At 37.8% G+C, this 19,679-nt stretch overlaps 1 protein-coding gene across 1 annotated transcript in view; it reads left to right on the top strand.

Moving 5' to 3' along the window:
• The first annotated feature begins 9,533 nt into the window (after nt 1–9,533).
• The window catches only part of LOC107707056 (active breakpoint cluster region-related protein-like), a 21,404-nt gene continuing 11,258 nt past the window's right edge, over nt 9,534–19,679 (top strand). The window contains exons 1-10 of the mRNA XM_016510934.1: nt 9,534–9,598; nt 14,638–14,813; nt 14,983–15,095; nt 15,370–15,474; nt 16,301–16,540; nt 17,493–17,600; nt 17,683–17,737; nt 17,830–17,882; nt 17,975–18,112; nt 18,231–18,346. Of these exons, the coding sequence (XP_016366420.1) occupies nt 14,759–14,813; nt 14,983–15,095; nt 15,370–15,474; nt 16,301–16,540; nt 17,493–17,600; nt 17,683–17,737; nt 17,830–17,882; nt 17,975–18,112; nt 18,231–18,346 (983 nt within the window). The 5' untranslated portion in view covers nt 9,534–9,598; nt 14,638–14,758. The remainder of the gene's footprint in view (nt 9,599–14,637; nt 14,814–14,982; nt 15,096–15,369; nt 15,475–16,300; nt 16,541–17,492; nt 17,601–17,682; nt 17,738–17,829; nt 17,883–17,974; nt 18,113–18,230; nt 18,347–19,679) is intronic.

Here is a 19,679-nt window from a genome sequence, read left to right on the forward strand (position 1 = left end):
AATAATAATAATAAATGTTTTTTTGAGCAGCAAATCAGAATATTTGAATGATTTCTGAAGGATCATGTAACTGGAGTAATGATGCTAAAAATTCAGCTTTGAAATCGCAGGAATAAATTACAGTTTAAAATACTGTATATTCAAACAGAAAATAATTTTAAATATTAAAAATATTTCACAATATTACTGCTTTTGCTGTATTTTGAAACAAATAAATGCAGGCTTGGTGAGCAAAAGAGACTTCTTTAAAAAGCATTAAAAATCTTACCCAGTCCAGCCCTGGGTGAGTATGTATATTTTGTAAAACATTTTCAACTGATTTTTATCACTTAATTAGAAGCACCACAATTAAATTGTGTCGTCGGTTGCAAAGAGACTACTTAACAGACATTTTGAAGATTATTTTAAAGTGTGAAGTATTGCGGTCTTCACGCCCTCTTGAACACTTGGGACAAATACAGGAAATACGTCACGCAGTTAGAAAAGTGTTCAAAACTGCAAGTGTGGGTAGTGGGACAAGAACCTGTGTTGGTCAAGCCAGTTTAAACTATAACTAATACTAATAAACTAATAACTAATACTAATATATTTTACAAATATGAATTCAGTGGTATTATTGAAACGCTTTCTTTCTCAGGGTTCCTGCTGTGATGATTTTTGCACTCTCTGCTTCTGTTATCCTTGTGCCTGGTGTCAGATGTCTCGAGAAATCAAGATTCGTGCTCATTCTGGCACTGTAGTCACCCAACAAATTACACACAGTTAGAGATCTGAGTCTTGGTAATATGGGCAAAAATTCATGCAGGTGGTGAAAATTGATGCCCTCTACCTAGTGGTGATATGTAAACAGCAAAGTCTCTTATATTGTATGCTTCACTGGAAGGTTTTTTTTTCACAATGTTTTTTATAAGTTCACTTTACCTGTTGTTCTCGTGTTGCACATATCTTATGTTCTGCAACCAATACACAGATGTTTGTAACTCACTTTTTTCATTCTGTTAAAAATTACAATAAATAGGCACAACATAGACATATGTTACATGAAAAACAGATCCTTGTTGCTTCAGTATGTTATAGTACAAATAAAAGTTTACTGTCATTAATTTTTGTATTGGTTGGAATATTTCCGGTAATTAGAAAACCTGTTCTGCCATGTTTATGTTTGATTATATTTGTGCATGTGTTTACTTACTGTGCTTTATCTTAGGTGTGAAAACAAGATCACAACTTTTTTTGCTTTGCATAGATGGTGTTTGTGACACATCTATATAAAAAATGTAGTCATATTCCTGTGTGATTAAGTGTTAAAAGTGATGTTCACAAAATGCAAATAAAAGACTCAGAATTTTGAATATGGTATTTCACGGTTGCAAAATACTTTGCATATTTGCTAAACTTGTAGTAAATAGTTACAAACATTCATCTTTGCATGTGCTGAGGATTATATGTGTTATGTTGCCCTGGAAACAGTTCACTGATTGTACACATCATGTTTGACTCTGTTAACGCTAATGGAAATGCTATTCCATAACTGCACGTTCATAAATATGTAGTGAGTTCAAAGTAGTGAGGTTTTGCCTCAGAGGCCTACTATACTTTTACTAGTGTTGTGAAAATGTTTACTTTCTCTTGGTGATGTTTGATTTTGGATTATTCTTTATAGTTTTTAAAGTCTTTAAAGTTTCTCTTTTTCTGACCTTTGCAGGACATTGTTTTGACGGAAAAGGACTTTAAAAATACACATACAAATACATTTAAATATGCTCTGTGAACATGAGCACGGGTGGAGATTGGGGGTTGCATGATCTGCAAGATGATAATGATTCAAACAAATAGCAGTTTGTTTTTTATTTAGTACTGCCCTGAATAAGATATTTCATATAATCGATGTTTATATATGTATAACTTATAGCCATATGTTTTAAGTGATATAATCTAAAGATACCAATCAAAATCTGGTTTTACCTTAAATGTACTGATAACCTGTCAATAAAGCATGACCAGAACTCATATATAGATGGTGCACATGGTCATACACACAAAGACAAAATACCATTATAACACACAACACTAAAATGATCAATAAAAAAACGAAATAGCATATAATGAACACAAAACATCCCAATGTACATTATTGATAATAACAAAAATATGAAGAAACAAAACTATTCAAATAAAGTTATTGTTTTTGGAATGTATCTTTTACCAAAAAATTTGCCCACATGGGAAATCAAAAAATCTCAAGCATGAAATAGAGGAATGTACATTGATAGTAGTGTCGAGGTAAGTAGCCTACACACACACACACACACAAACACTAACACACTTTATGGTTGAGAGGTTTGGCTGTGTAAGTTACATGCAAAAGATCAAACACTACAACACTGAGATTGCATTCTGCGCCCTGAACAAAACATGGAAATCTAAAATGAAAATGGCTCAGTATGCTATATTCATCAGAAATTACTAAAATGGGTTTTACGAACTGACAGAGGCAAACTAAAAACAATCACTGTCCTACATCTGAATCCTTTGCGCAGATTGAACAGTTCAGCCACTTATACAGGAAATAGTTTTGTTTCATGTGAAACAGAAGTTATTCTTCTGCACTTTAAAGCAGCACTATGTAACTTTTTCTGTGTTCAAAATTTGCAAAATGTAATGAGCGAGTACATCATGAATTCATCTTCCAAACCGCATTTTTGTCTTATTCCGAATCACTACGGTACACTTATAATAAGTACTTATATTTGGACTATTGTAGTCTGGTCGGGTCGTCACCGCTGCGGAGTAACACATACCTGCGTGAATCGCCATAGACATAAACTTAGAGAAGTAGCTCCGGTTGGAATGTTCTTCCGCGGGATGTGTGCCGTTCTGTTTATTAACCGCTAGAGCGCCAAAAGTTACATAGCGCTGCTTTAAATTGTTGGACAGATTCCTATCAGTCTAACGACCTTGAGAAGTTCCTGTAACCCAGAACACTGTAGCCTTATATATTACCTCTATTTGACCAAGAATTTATATTTATGCCTGACTACTTTTCAGACTACAAATGAAATTAGCACTGGCACAGTACCATCATTGTGCATCACTTTAACCTCAAAACACACACACACACGGTTTGTGTTTGCATGCTAATAACGGACAACTGTTTGTGGCTCTTCTCTTTTTTCATTTTGAGGTGCGCCATCAGACCATCCATTATACTCAGGAAATGACCAATCATAGGCTGTTACTCCCACAGCTTCTCACGCAAGCTCTCCACCGCTGCCTGGGAGAGAGAAAGAGGACAGACAGGAAATGTCTGCAGTGAATGGGAGAGGTGGTGGTCTAGATAAATCAAGATAAGCTCTGTGAAATTGTTTGTTTTTCAGAAAACATGCAGCCTTTCAAGCCTGGGCAAAATGGATGAAACAAGAGAGTCATGTTTTTCTTGGAGAAACAAGCAAAGAAATGTTTTTTTTAAAAACTGATTTGTTTTAATACTGTACGTTATTTACAATCTACACTACCGCTCTCCTAAAACGCATTCAGCAACTGAATCCACTATGTACAGTTGAAAATTCTGTCATCACCTTCATTTCAAACCTGTATTACTTTGTTTTACTCACCCTCATGTCGTTCCAAACCAGTATGTCTTGTTTTTTTCTACGTTAAACGTTCAACTGTGGGTGAACACATCTCATTACATAAAAGCATTCTAGCATTATGTACGCAATATGGTGACTTTGAAACATGTCCACAGGACACTGCATCAATCAGATTGTTTGAATTAGATGATTAACTGTTTATTTGGTCAGCTATATTTGCAAGTGATTAGTTCAAGCATGGCGAGTGATTCTAGGTACGTCAACAAGTATGTTGGCTGGCTGACCCTGTGTTGTTTGGTAGGTATTCATGTCAGAACATGGAAAAAAAATGCATTCAGCTCTGCTTCTGTGTAAGTCTCGTATAAGCATTGCAGATTGCAGCAATTAAATCTTATGTAAATTACACATAGTACACAGGATCCGGGTCTGCGATGTCTGATGAGACATAGCCAAGTGGTTTTGAATTAAGCATTCCTTCCACCTCTACCAGTAGTGTCTGCAGGACAGGCTCGGGAACAGACTGCTCTCGGAGAATGACTCGTAAGGCTGCCTTAACTGATTTCACCTCACGCTCCCAAGTTCCACCGAAGTGAGGAGCACTCGGGGGGTTGTAGCGGAACTTAATCTGCTGTTCAGCTAGTTGTCTCTGAAGCTCGGGGGCCATTAGACTGAATGTATCTCGTAGTTCCCTGTCACCTCCTGTGAAGTTAGTGCCATTGTCACAGAGTATTTCGTAAGGCTTCCCTCTTCGAGCAATGAAGCGACATAAGGAAAGGAGAAAGGCATCTGTGTCCAGGTGTTCAAGGAGATCTAAATGTAAGCATCTGGTGGTTAGGCACTTATACAAGATCCCCCATCGCTTCTCCTGGCGACGTCCTATCTTCACGTGAAAGGGACCAAAGCAGTCTACGCCAGTGGAGTAGAACGGTGGCTTAAACAGACATAGCCGACAAGGTGGTAGGTCGGCCATTCGAGGGATCTGTGGTTTAGCCCTCCAGAACTGGCAGTCTTTACAGGTTTGTTGGTGTTTGCGTATGGCTTCACGACCCCTCAGCACCCAGTATTTACGTTGTAGCTCTGCTAGCACTCTCTCAGCACCAGGGTGATGGAGCTGTTGATCCATGTCCTGTATGAGTAGTTTCGTGACCTGATGTCGTGGGTCTAGGACGATTGGGTGTATACTGTCCGATTGCAGGGTTTCAGCCCGGCGAAGTCGTCTGCCGACTCTGATAAGGCCAGTATCTTTATCATACTCTTGGGCGAGAGAACACAGACGACTATCAGTTGGAATGGGCTGTCCAGCTCTCAGAGCCTTGATTTCGTCTGGGAAAGTATCAAGCTGTGCCTGTGCTAAAATGAGTTTTTCTGCCTGGATATAGCTTGAGGCATCACAAGGGGTATCAGCGGTGGCCGCCCCATTACAGGCCCGTGCAGTGGACTGGACCAGTTCTTTCCAGGTTTGGAACTGACTGAAGTCTGGAGGTGTGGAACTGGACATTATTGTGACTGAGCCAAGTTCACTACTAGTGGATCTGGCTTCTGAAGGGAGATGTTGGAGAACTGATGGTATGTTGCATGCCCACTGCCTTATTTCGAAGCCTCCCTTTGACAGAGCCTGGCGTAACCCATCTATCACAGCTTTGGCCTCACTTTGATCTTGAGTGCTGTGGAGGCAGTTGTCAACGTAGAATGAGTTCTCCACAATGTCATCCAAGCCAGGCATGGTGTCTTTATACTCTGCCAGATCTCCATTGGTGAGGGCCTGCTAACTCCTCTAAGGTCAGTCCTCGGGTGATATGGTCTGCTGGGTTACCTCCACCTGTTGACATCAGTTAGTGTCTGGATTTCCGCTACTCGGGCCCCCACAAAGACCTTGTATCGGCATGACTCTGATTTTAACCAGTGCAACACTGTAGTGGAATCAGACCAGTAGGTGACTTGGTTTAACAGAAGGGTCAGCTCAGCCTGTATTACCTTGCCCATTTGGGCTCCAGTTAGGGCAGCAGATAGCTCTAGGCGGGGCATGGATAAGCATTTCCGGGGAGCTACGCGGGATCGAGCTAAGACATAGGAGACATGGACATCCTCATGCTCATCCGCATGGTGTCTTTATACTCCTGGGCATGGCACTGTAGAGCATAGATGGCACAACAGGGGCTGCAAGTTGTTCCAAAGGGAAGCACCTGCCACTCGTAGATGTCGGGTTGAGCCTCCCTATTCATGTCCCTCCATATAAATCGCAGCACTGATCTGTCACCAGGTAACAGGCGTACCTGGTGAAACATGCCCTTGCTGTCTCCACTGATCGCAATGGCATGCTGGCGAAACCCCAAGATAACACCCAGTAAGGATGGTCCCAGTGACGGTCCTGGAAGGAGTTGGTCGTTCAGACTCTGTCCTTGGTACTGGAATGAACAGTTGAAAACTATTCGGTCCTTCTCATTGTGGTGTACCATGTGATGTGGGATAAACCAGGACTCTGTGCTCTGATCTGCCTCTTCTGGTGATATCCTGGCAATGTAGCCTGCTGTCTCCAGCTTTTGGATTTCAGAACAGTAGGTCTTGGCCTGCTCAGGATTCTTGGCCAGCTTTCTCTCAGTATTCCGTAGACTGGGAAGCACAGCCTCTTTTCCTGCATGTAGCACTGTGATGGGTGTGCGCCTTAGCAATGGTGTAGCATACCGCATAACTCCGTCCACATTCACTCTAGCAGTCGCAGACTGTAAGAGATTGAAGGACTGTTGTGATCACTCTTGTGATCAACTTTTCGTTGTATGGCAGGGTGTCCATTTGCCATAAGCGCTCCACATGGTGATATAGTTTGTAAAGGACCTCAAAGTATGACGATTACATGCATTTATATGCTTTTATTTTGACACTTCCTGTTTAGCCGAAACTGGCTTTTATTTTGAAAGAACGGTATGCACGGGGGAGATCTAACAAAAAGGGAAAAAGAAAAAGATCGCTAGTGATAAAGAGAAGGTAAAACGGCAACAAAGGTTAAAGAGATAAGGAATATAGCCTCAGTCGAAAGTGGCAACAAGCTCTTACGTTGGTTTATGACCTGCAAGGAAACTCATTAAAAAGTCACTAAACCATCAGTTCTGGCTAACTTCTTTCGATTGGACGCTACATAGTTCATCGCGGGGTGGTGTAGTCATGATGTGTAGACATTGTTGCTGACCTCTAGGAGGCTGAATGGACACATTGGGCCTTGTAGTACCCAACCAAGCTTGGTGCATATGGCAACAGGACCTCCTGGTGCTCCTTTACGGACAGGCTGAGTGGGGGTCAAGAGATGTGGCATGTCAGATCCTATGAGGAGTAAAGGTTGTACTCTGTCTACTGGTAGCAGGGGTAGACCCCTCAGGTGGCGGTATGCTCTCTGAAGAGCTGCCACAGGGTAATCATGTTCAGCAAGACATAAACCAGGAGCAGTGAAGGCATTGTGGATAGCATACCTTCTCTGTAGGTTTAGCAATGGGAGAAACCTCCAAATTAACTGTAGACCCTTTGAGCTCAGCATGACTTTGTTGGATTGTCTGTAGCGGGAGAACCTCAGAGGTTCCATTCAGTTTAAGCCGTTGAATAAGAGGAGGAAGAATGATGGTTCTCTCAGAGCCGTCGTCAAGAACAGCGTGAGCCTCCATAGTCTGACCACCATTGTGCAAAAGAACTTTAGCAACTTTGAGCATGACTTTCTGTGAGCGGTTGTTAACCACCTCTCAGATTATCACCTGGATCACAGAGGGTAAACGCTGTTGGAAATGTGGTCGAAGCCATCCAGTGGACTCCTGTAATCTCAAGCGACCATGTAAAATCCGTAAAGAACTGCACCTTACCATCCTACACGATTCTGTTAGAAATACTTCAAGAGCCGTGCTCATGGTCACCTTGCCCCCCACACAAGTGTATCTTGACCTCAATATATTCCTATTTCTTTAATGTATTTAACAATAGCACCATATATTTTACCTTGTTCTGCATGCTCTTTCAAAAGATTTAACAAATTAAATGATTCAACACCCATGTTTCTTACTTCCTTAATGAGTTTTAACCTTTCTTTTCCATATTTTTTACATTTTATTAAAACATGCTCTATTGTTTCTGCCTGATTACAAAAAAATACATTGACCTGTTTCATGTTTTCCTATATTAAACAGAGAGTGATTTAATCTAGTATGCCCTATTCGGATGCGAGAAATAATTGTATCTTCTTTCCTATTCCTAAAAACACTTCTACCATTTCCTACTTGCTTCTAAATATTATACATTTGTCTGCCCTTGCTATCACAGTTCCATACTTCTTGCCATTTTTTGTTTATGAATTCTTTAATTTTCCCTTTAACCTCATTTTTGCTAAGAGTCACTTGAATATCTATTTCTGAGTGTATAAGAGCTTGCTTAGCAAGCTTATCAACCACTTCATTAGCCTCCACTCCCACATGAGCGGGAACCCACAAAAATGTTATTAAGCTTACATTACTTATTCTTAACAAACTTGCAAGAATCTCATATATAATGTCTTGCCTTGATGATTTTACTCCACTTGCAAGGCTCAATATTGCTGCATAAGAGTCAGAACATATTACTACTAACCTTGGTTTTACATCCTCTACCCACTGGAGTGCTACCACCATGGCAATTAATTCTGCTGTATACACGGATACATGATCAGTTATTCTTTTCTTAATACTAGTTTGAAACTTTGGAATAAATACTGCAGCAGCTGTTCTGCCAGAGATAGGGTCTTTAGAACCATCAGTATATATATGTAACCACGATGGATAAGTCTGATCTAAATACTGCTGTGCAATAATGTTCTTAGGGGTTTCTTTCTCATTCTTAATTTTTATATGTATTTGAAAATCGACTAGTGGCATAGGAAAAATCCACGGTGGTATACTGGATAATATCACCGTAGGGCTAACATCACAGTCTGCAATACCAACAACTTGTGCTTCCCTTTTAGCAATCCATCCAAAGCTTTTAATATTTTTGTTTCCATGCTTTAAAATATTTACTCCTGTTTTACATTTCTTAATCAGTTTTTTAACGTGCATTGCAAATGTCAATCTAGATTCCATCCAAACACCGAGATATTTAACTACTGAGACTTGCTCCAGCTCCTGTTTGTACAACTTCAACTTAACCTTTGGTACATTTTTCCCTTTTGTGAAACATATAACTTGAGTTTTAGCCACAGATAATCTGAATCTCCAATTATTTGCCCATACTTCCACTTTATCTACTGCTTTTTGTAATCTTTGAGACACACATGCAATATTACGTCCTCTTTTCCATATTGCCCCGTCATCAGCAAATAATGCCTTTCCAATATCACCTTTAAAATTACTAAAAATATCATTCATCATAATATTAAAAAATATTGGGCTGCATACACTTCCTTGAGGAGTTCCATTGTCTATTGTGTATGTCTCAGAATACTCTACTCCTACCCTAACCTGTATTGTTCTTTCAAGAAGGAAATCCATAATCCAATTATATAACTTTCCTCCAATTCCCATACGTTCGCAACAGTCTGTGAGCCATGATAGTTTTAAAGTCCGTATGGAAACAGCTGCGTGATTTAGGTTCCGGAACGGACTTTCTGACAGTTGGGTTTGTGGACTTGTTAGAAGGGGTGCCCGATTGAAACATTTTACTACATATTTGTTAATTAATAATATATTCAACTCAAAAGTAAATATGCGCATAATGTAGTTATTTAAATACATTTTAAATTGTCTTGTAAATAGATTAATAAATAAAATCAAACTTACTAATGGCTTCCCCAATCTCCTTTGCGTAAAAAGTTGCCACGTGATGAATCTGCATAGCCTATGGTAGCCTATATAATGCTGCCTGTTGCATGGCGTGAATGTATATTTAGCGTTTTTTACAACATACGACAACTGCAGAGGAATCTGGACCCTAACCAAAATAAAGTCAGATGATGAAGATGCCGATGCTTGATGACTCCAGACCTGGGCAATCTCACAAAGGTGATACGCAGCTCAGTGTGTTACATTTATGTCAATAAGAGGACCATTTACATGCAAATATTGTTTCATTTACAACAGAACAAAACAGAAATATATTTCAGAATATAAACTGCTTAACCTGCCATTTTAAGTAAGATTTAAATATTAAGTGCATGCGTACCTGCTTTGTGCGTTTAACTTGAATCATGTTCAACAGACATCTATTTTAAAGCAGTGGGTAATTCACTCCTTGATCTGTTGACACATGTGTATAGTGCATTATTTTCAGCGCGTTTATTGCTAGCGCAGCCTACAGGTAATTTGCGTGTAGCGTATCTGGTTGCCATGGCAACCTCACGCGCTTGCTGCTGCTCAATGTAAGTTTGAAACAAAATGCTAAAATTTATTTAAAAGTTTGACTGACCAAATCGACTGGCTTTTAAGTAAGTAAGTAAGTAAATAAGTAAATAAATAGAATTTGAAGTGCTCCATACATCAGAGTATTACATTGAAAAATATTAGTAATAAACAAGAAAATTAAAATAAAAGTGAAATTGTAAAAGACAAAATGAGAAGGAAATAATAATAATGATGACTTGAGAGACTTTAAATATCTTACTCACTTGAATCATGTCCAACAGACATCTATTTTAAAGCAGTGGGTAATTCACTCCTTGATCTGTTGACACGTGTGTATAGTGCATTATTTTCAGCGCGTTTATTGCTAGCGCAGCCTACAGGTAATTTGCGTGTAGCGTATCTGGTTGCCATGGCAACCTCACGCGCTTGCTGCTGCTCAATGTAAGTTTGAAACAAAATGCTAAAATTTATTTAAAAGTTTGACTGACCAAATCGACTGGCTTTTAAGTAAGTAAGTAAGTAAATAAGTAAATAAATAGAATTTGAAGTGCTCCATACATCAGAGTATTACATTGAAAAATATTAGTAATAAACAAGAAAATTAAAATAAAAGTGAAATTGTAAAAGACAAAATGAGAAGGAAATAATAATAATGATGACTTGAGAGACTTTAAATATCTTACTCAAAAATGAACTTAAAAAGACATTTAATGTTACACTTCCTCATCAACTCTCATTATTTATTTCTCCATCATCATTCTCATCATTATGCCATCATTCAAATCTCTTGTCAAGTCTTGTCCTGCTATCCTATTCTTCCCCAGCTTCATTTTTAATTGTACAGTATTCCTCTCCCTCTCCATTCCTGCAAAGCCTAAACATACTCAACAATCCTTTTTGATTTGTCCTCATCATTCTGCTTCTCTCAATTCTCCATGCATTTTCCTTTGTACTTTTTCTTATCCCTAGATTTGATGTGACTTACAGATTCATTAGAATATCATTGAATTTGGTGGTTTTAAAGGTACTTGGGAAGCTGCTCCACCATTAGAAAAGGAAATGGGTATCCTCCATTTGAAAAGGAAGCAAGAAATCCAGCCAGTCGCTGCGGTTATATGATGTTAGAAACACTGTCTTGAATTTGATCCGACATCATGCAGAAGAGTATGAAAATCAAATGAATGTTGCATATACAAACCAGAATCAGGTGAATATGAAGCATCATTTGGTGCATCCTCAGTAACTTTGAATTGTAGATACATTTAGAGGAAACACTGCATCATAGTTTTCATAGCACATCTTTTCTGTGTGACATAACAATAACATAATCAACCATTTAAGATATATGACAGTTCAAGCACTTGGCAAAGGCATAAGAGTTGTGCAAAGAGAGACCTATTGGATCCTTCATTGAAAGGCCAAACTTTTGCTGAATGGAATAAATGAAAAAAAAAAACGTACAAAAAAAAAAAAATTTTGTTTTTTTTTTAATTTATTAATTTCCTGTCAAACCTGTATGTGTTTTTTGTGTGTAAACACACCTTTTAAATTGTCTTAAATGTATTTATTATCATCATCATTTTGCAAAGGAATTGTCTTTCTTTCAAATAATTAATGAGGAAAAAAAATTAACTTAAATGATTTTAGCAAATGGCTGCAATATAACAAAGAGTGAAAAATTTAAGGGGGTCTGAATACTTTCCGTACCCACTGTATATGTTGGCTACTTGTTTTGTTAATAGTTCGCCCAAAAATAAAAATTCTGTCATTTTGAAAAATGTTTTAAATGTTGTTAGTCAATACAACTGAAGGCAAAGGAAACCAAAAGTGTCTGGTAACTCTTCAAAATATCTTATTCTTCTGTAGAAAAAAAAGTGGCACAGGTTTGGAATGACATGAGAAAGTAAACTATAAAATAATTTTCATTTTTGGGTGACTTATAACTTAAACACTTTAATTAAAACAAGTCCTTAAGATATTGGACTTCCTCAATCCGTTGGCCTTGTTGTTTCAGTCTTGCAGTCTCACTAATTGTTAGGTCTGACTTTAAGCATCACCGTTCCTTAGTCGAAAAGTGCTATCTGATCCCAAAAGCAAACAACAAACGGTGCCAATATGTACTCACTGTATGCTGTAGTACTGCTGAAAAAATCCTGATTCTAACCTTCCTCTCTGTAGCCTATACTGAAATCTCAGTTGGCCATACAGGACACTGTGAGCCACTGTGAGTAAATGGTGCTAAAAATAGCTGTTGAGATAGTATTCTCAACTGAAATGGAGTTGAGGCTTGGACCCAGAAACAGTATTCGATATGTCACAAGTCACAATATTTTTTTAATTATGATTTGTTGTATTCTGTATTATCACTGTATGCTCATGTTCTCTGCAATATGTGCAGAATATCATACTACCATAATAATCTTACTATTGCTGCAGGCCTAGTATAGCTGTACAAAGTATTAGAGCTTTCTCTATTCATTGAATATTCATAGAATATCTCTGTGTACTAGACTTTCAAACTAAACATGAAGTATGACGAGATCATCTGACAAACATAGTTACTGCTGAAAAAAAACAGCTAAAACCAGTCGAAGCTGGTTGGCTGGTTTTAGCTGGTCGTCCAGCCTGGTCATAGCTGGTCAGCAGGCTGGTTTTAGAGGGGTTTTAGCCACTTCTTTAGCTGGTTATGCTAGGAGACCAGCTGGCCAACCAGCTAAAACCAGCTACTTCCAGCTTTTAAGACCAGCCAACCAGCTTAGGCTGGTTTTAGCAATTTTTTTCCCAGCAAAAACTATTGTTTAAAATGTTTGATATGAATAATGACTTATTGTTTTAAAACATCATAAAAATGTTGCTATATTTATTTATTAGTTACTATTTTAATGTGCATGTGTGACAAGCCAAACTGTTTTGTTTTTTTTACTTTTATATCAGAAGTAGGGCTACTGACGATCATTTTTTTCCATTTGGAGGACTGATGGGAGTTTCAGACTTGAGTTGTTTCCTCAGCGCCCCCTCCAGGATTTTACAGAGAGACGCAGCTGTGTGTGGCTGTGTGCTGACTGAGGGGAAGCCTACGGTGGCCGAGAAGTGCAAAGCAAATCACAATTCTGAAAACAAAATAACAAATTAAAAACGCAAATGCAAGTCTAAAAAACTAAATAACAATTCAGAAAGCACAACAACAATTCAGAAAACATTATAACAAGTCAGAAAACACAACGACAAATCAGACAAACCGGAAGAGGTAGGTATAGTTTGAGACAGCGCCATTGGTTTGGGATGTTGTGTTTTCTGACTTATTTTGTTTTCGAATTTGTCATTGTGTTTTCTGACTTGTTATAATGTTTTCTGAATTGTTGTTGTACTTTCTGAATTGTTATTTTGTTTTTTAGACTTGCATTTGCGTTTGTAATTTGTTATTTTGTTTTCAGAATTGTGATTTGCTTTGCACTTCTCAGTCCCCGTAGAAGCCATTGCAACAAACCCTTACAATGCTACAATTTTCAACCAAGGGTTCTCTTGTTACAACTGGGCACAGAAGGTTTGTGGTGTGCAGATTCTGCGGAATGTTGGTAGATGAGTTGAAGGCCCGGCGTAAGAGTAAACGGTCAGCTTTTAGTAAACATTGTTTACAAAATCTCCCAATTTAAGATCAGCGTACAGTGTTTCCGAGATGACACACGTGAACATTTTAATATATACTGTTTTCTGATTTACTGATTTCTTAAAGTGGGTTCAAACTGGCATTTTACGTGTGGGAAGATATATGTAGGGTGGTCCTTTCAGTATTTCTTCTAGTATTTCAGTAGGTGGCATTGTTGAACAGTGAGTGACCTCTACATTACACAAATGTTTTGGCAAAATGAGTTATGGACATGTCTAGTGAGATTGAAATATAAACCTTCCTCTCTTTGCCTTTTTATAATAATTAATATAATACATTTGATTTAAATAGTAGTTGTTGTTGCTTTTGTTGTAAACGGACATACTACATTTTCAAAAGTTTGGGCTCCGTAAGATTGATTTTGAAAGAAATTAATACTTTTATTTAGAAAAATGCTGTTATTTTCTTCCTATTCATCAAAGAATCCTGAAAAAAAGTTTTTACAAAAATATTAAGCAGCAGAACTGTTATCAACATTAATAATAAGAAGAAATGTTTCTTGAGCACCAAATCAGCATATTAAAATAATTTCTGAAGGATCATGTGACACTGAAGACTGGAGTGATGGTTGCTGAGAAATTAGCTTTGTCATCATAGGAATGAACTTCATTTTTTACATATCAAAATATAATTTTTTAAAAATAATATTTGACAATATTACTCTTTTTACTGTATTTGTGTTCAAATAAATGCAGCCTAAGAGACTTCTTTTAAAAACGTAAAAAAAAAAAAAAATCTGACCCCAAGTGGACAGTAGTATAAAACGGACTCTTTGTCTAACAAATATATTTAAATATATTATATTTGTATATAATATATTTAATCTTTTATTGTTGTAAAATGATTATATAACAGTTTCATCATTTGCCCAGGGTGCTTGGATATTAGATTACCTTTGTTCCCCTTTTTTTCAAAGCAGGTGAGCTGACATTGCTTCTTCATGTCTTAACTGTCATTGGAAATGTGACTTTATTTTCTGTTTTAATGAACATTGTACTTCCCCCGCCTATATCTTATTGCACTGTTTGAGAAGCAGGAAGAACACGAGCTTAGTAACCACAAACAACTGTCTGTGTGAAAGCGAGAGGATTCACTTCACACTCACAACTGTAGAGCAGCACGCTGTGACTCTGGACATCTCTCTGCTGCTGCTGATGGAGCTCTACATGGAGGCAGTGGACTATCTGAAGGCCAATGACATCTCGCCTGGTGAGACCACTCAACCCAAATTCACACTTCCTTAAAATATGTGTCTTGTTTGTTTACTTCAACCTTGTTATTTATTTAAAAAAGAATGACCAATAAATAGTTTTGAACGGCCATTGGTCATCTAGTACTCTCTTATGTAGCTATATATTGTGTTATGTTTTTCTGACAGTGATGGAGGATGAGATTGTGGATTCTGAATTACTACAGGATGTGTTTACTGAGGAAACAGAATGGGTTTCTCACAGCCCTTTGCAAACTGAGCCATGTTTGCCATCCACTCCAGTAAGACTGCAGTGCACGGAATGTTTACAGAAATTTTATACAAATCTGATTTGAATGATCTATCACTGAGTTCTTGCTTATATGCTGTTATTGCTACTGTCGCATTCTAAAACTGATAATTCACTAAACAATTCAAATACATGATTTACATGTTACCACCTACTTAGTTGACCGGCTTTTATTCTTAGTGCTGGATTATTTGAGTGATGGGAATCTCCAGCATGGTCACCATTCAGTTCTAAGGCTTGAGGACAATGTTGTAATGTTTTTCCAGACAACTGAGAGTCCAGATGACCTGCTTCAGAAGAGAATAGTGGTTCTGAAAGGGGTTCTGATCAGTGAGGAGATCTACCTGACAGAGCTTGAGACGCTGCTTACGGTAATATGGCTCTCAAACAGGACTTTCTCTCCATTCGTTTGTCAGCGCACATTTATAAATATTATTTCCTGACCTAAGCACTTCCTCAACATGGTATCAGAAGACTCTTACTTTACAGACTTTCTAAATAGCGAGTTATGAAGTAAAAACCACTGTGGTTAAACATCAGGTATCACTGTGTCTCTGACATCAGATATCAGAGAAAGATAAATGTTATTTCTAGTGTATATTACTAAGCCTACATATAAACTACTTCCTTTATTAACAACAAAAAACTTGACTGTGATACCATTTGTGGCATTGGTTGCAATTTTTTGCTTTGTTTGCAAACACCTCAGGAATATTTATAGTTTTTCGGTCCATACTTGGTTAGGGTTTCTTCTCAAGCTCAAAGCATCCTTTAGCACTTATTTTTTATGATTGTCTACCAGTTTCTGAAACACGTTATTTAAATCGAACCTTCTTCGCATCTGCCACTTCCTGTAGGTCAACTTCTGTTTCCCTTAATGAAGTATTGCTTCCCTTTCTAGTCAAACCATTAGTGGTTATCATTAAACTAGAGAGTTTCCAAAAAGTCCAGGATGACATGCAACATAATGTTGAAGTACAGAATGCATGAAAAGTGTTGTTTCTCAACCACTTCCTCACAGGAATTGTGTCTGGCATTTACCCATGAAGATGCTTTATGTTAATTCTATGATGTATTTATAAAGTGTTTTTCAGTTACATCAGCTATTTTCAGCACGAGTTTCATTTCCGTTCCAAATCTTACTTTCATTCTTTGACATTTGTTCATTTTCTCTCTATAATTTCTCTTTCTCTGCAGCCCATGAAAGCTTTGAAGGCAGCAGCGGGAACCTCTCAACCTGTGTTGTCCACTAAGCAGGTTCAGACTGTGTTTTATCAAATCCCTGAGCTCAGAGATCTACACAAGGACTTTTTCACAAGCCTTCGGGCCAGACTGCAACCTGATGAAGTGATGGATCCAGGGTCACAACAAGGTCTGGAGAGGGTGGAGGCCCCAGTGATGCAACTTTTATCTGTGGGAGACCTGTTTCTTAAGTTTGTGAGTTGTTTTATATGCAAACCTGTGGCTGCTAATGCTATGAAACTTATCATATCATACAATCATTAACAGTACACAGCAGACAGCAGTGATGATAGTTAAATATGGCTTATTTTTTCTTGACCTAATATCTGGTGTAATATAGGGATGTAATGGGTCACTCAACTCACAATGCGATACAATTCACGAAACTGATTTGACAAGACGTTTTTTTTTTTTTTTACAAAACGAGATTTAAGATAAATTAAAAGTGTCCTTTTATATTGCTTGGACAAAATGCTGCACATTTAATTGTGAAATTGAAATATGTCAAATAACAAAACTAAACTGAAATTTTAAAACAAACCCCAAATCAAATAAATAATACAACTAAAAGAAATCTTTTCATATAAACAAACGAAGGCTTTGCCTGTGCTCTTTCCATTTAAAATGAGAAGAAACACCTGTATTTTAATCACGATCCAAACAAAAATGCTGCATACATGGAGCATGAGCAGTTTTTAATCTAAATTACATTGTATAATTTCAAAATTTGATATATATATAATATATTTAAACACTACACTAATATGCATTATACAGAGGCAAGATTAAAAGAAAATAACATCTAAACATTTCTGAAGACAGTCGGTTCCCCTCAGAGATACATTCATCATACTTCCACCCCCACCTGTATCGCGATTCATTTAACAACTCAACCACCTTGAATCGTCACATTTTTGTATCGATTTTAAACCGGCTCGAGGTGCATTGTTACATCCCTAGTGTAATATGAAACAATTGACACAATTTGTTGCATCAATTCAATGTTGAGTTCAATCAAATGAACTCGCTATCATTTTCACACTCTATGCAACCCAGTTTTTCCCACAGGCAGTTTGAAAAAATACAACAAAGCACAGATATATTTATTTGTTTGTATATTGTATAATAGCTTGATGTAATTTTGCAGGTCAACCAGTTAGGAGTTTATCGGGGCTTCATTGACAACTATGAGAATGCAGTGGAGATCGTGCAGAAGTGCATGCAGTCAGATCAGCGTTTCAGGACGCTTGCAGAGGTCTTATATTCTTCCCTTTTTGTTATCTTTATTGTCTTTTAGGGGAAACCACACAGATACCTTTGTCTCTTGTTATCTTTAGAGTATGATGTCCTCCAAAGGGTCAGACAATGTCAAAACTAAGTACACCTTTGAAGGTAAACAGTTAATTTTTTTTGCTTCCCTGTATGATTTTGAATAATATTTAAACACTGGGAACATTCAATAATTCATACATTTGACTCCACAGCTCTCCTGTATAAGCCGTTAGACAGAGTGATGAAAACCACGCTCGTGTTGCACGTGAGATGCTGCTTAAGATCACAGCTTACATTTATTTATAAATATTCATCCATGCCTTTGGATTTATTAACATTCTTCTCTGTCCTCCTCAGGATCTGTGGAAGCACACGCCTCCTGATCACCCCGACAGCATCACACTGCAGGAAGCGCTTCGTCTCTCCAGCAGCTTCCTGTCTGGGGTCAATGAACGGTCGCAGTGCAAACGTTCTGTCAAGCTTAGCAGAGGAGAGGTACTCCCACACCTCAAGTGACACGTTTCCTCATATGCAGATTTTTGTTCAACTTTATTATTAAACTTTAATATTTAGTGTTCATCATAATCATACATACATGTGTGCACGTCCACAGAGACGTCAGCTGATTCGTGATGGGTTTGTGGTAGATGTGTGTGAGAACGGGCACAACCTGAGACACCTCTTCCTGTACACAGACATGCTGCTATGTGCCAGACTGACAAGTGCAGGGTGGGTCTCCACCAATCACAGCCCACCTCAACATATGACATCATAATTTATATACCAGGGGTATTCAATGGACTACTTGCACAGCTACTTCCGCGTTCTACTCAGTACAGCTCGGGAGTTTCCGGTCAGCGTTTAGCGCACCTACATACAGACCATTTCTCATGAGAAAGCAGATTATTACTTTTTAGGGCTGGCAATAAAAAAAAAATTAAAAAAAATTGTCGTAATCTCTGCGTTAACATGAATTATCTAAAATAATCATCTATAAATCCAAATATGCATTCTGAATAATAAATATATATATTTCCTCACTAACCTGCCAAGTTCCAGCATTTGTCTTCACATTTTTATCTTACTGATCATATTTCATACCTGTTGAATCTACAGTTTTAAATGAATTTGACTGATAAACACCCTTATGAAAAATAACCATGGTTTTACTATAGTAAAAGTGTAGTAACCATGTTTTGTTTTTTTACCATTTGTATAACCAAATTGAAACACTATGGTTAGTGTAGTAGCAAAACCCGGGTTTATTTGTGGTTTATTATGGTTTAACTACAATTGCGAAATTTTTTTTTTTTGGCTAATTTTCGTAAGAGCAGTATTGCATTGATTGCGTTGGTGCTCTTATTCCAATGTTTAAAATGGCTGAATGAATGTGCGGTAACTGCCTTGAAGAAATTTAACGATGTTAAAGGGGTCATATGACATTGCTAAAAAAAACATTATGTTTTTGGTGTAATGCAATGTGTTTATGCGGTTTAAGGTTAAAAAAACACATTATTTTCCACATAATGTACATTATTGTTTTTCTTTCTGAAACGCGTCGATTTTTACAAAGCTCATCGTTCTGAAAAGCGAGGTGTACGCTGATTGGCCAGCTATCCAGTGCGTTGTACCGAATACCTCAAGCGTGTGACGGAAATGTTACACCCCTTAACACACTGTGATGCCGTCTCCCGGCACGGCAAGACAAAACCAATAAAACCCATTACAAACGAGGCATTTGTTGCATCCAGTGGGGACATAATTATTGATTATAATGACTTATACTGTGTTTTTACGCGTTGCGTATCGCGCCGTGTAAACATAAAACCATGTCTAAAACCAAGCGACAAACAACAAGCGCTACTCGCGTTTGAATCATCAGTGCCAAATTCTTTAAATATAAAAAATGTACTTACAGGCTGTGAGTCAGAAGCGCCAGACTGTCCTTGCAAAGTTGGAAAAGCCCCACTTTATAGAACAGCCTTTGAGCAGAGCACAGACCCATTGTATGCTACTCTGCAGGTTCAGGAAACAGTCCTCCATAAAATGCGTCACACAGCGT

Source organism: Sinocyclocheilus rhinocerous, unplaced genomic scaffold, assembly GCF_001515625.1.
Source record: "Sinocyclocheilus rhinocerous isolate Xijiao unplaced genomic scaffold, SAMN03320098_v1.1 scaffold865, whole genome shotgun sequence".
NCBI lineage: Eukaryota > Metazoa > Chordata > Actinopteri > Cypriniformes > Cyprinidae > Sinocyclocheilus > Sinocyclocheilus rhinocerous.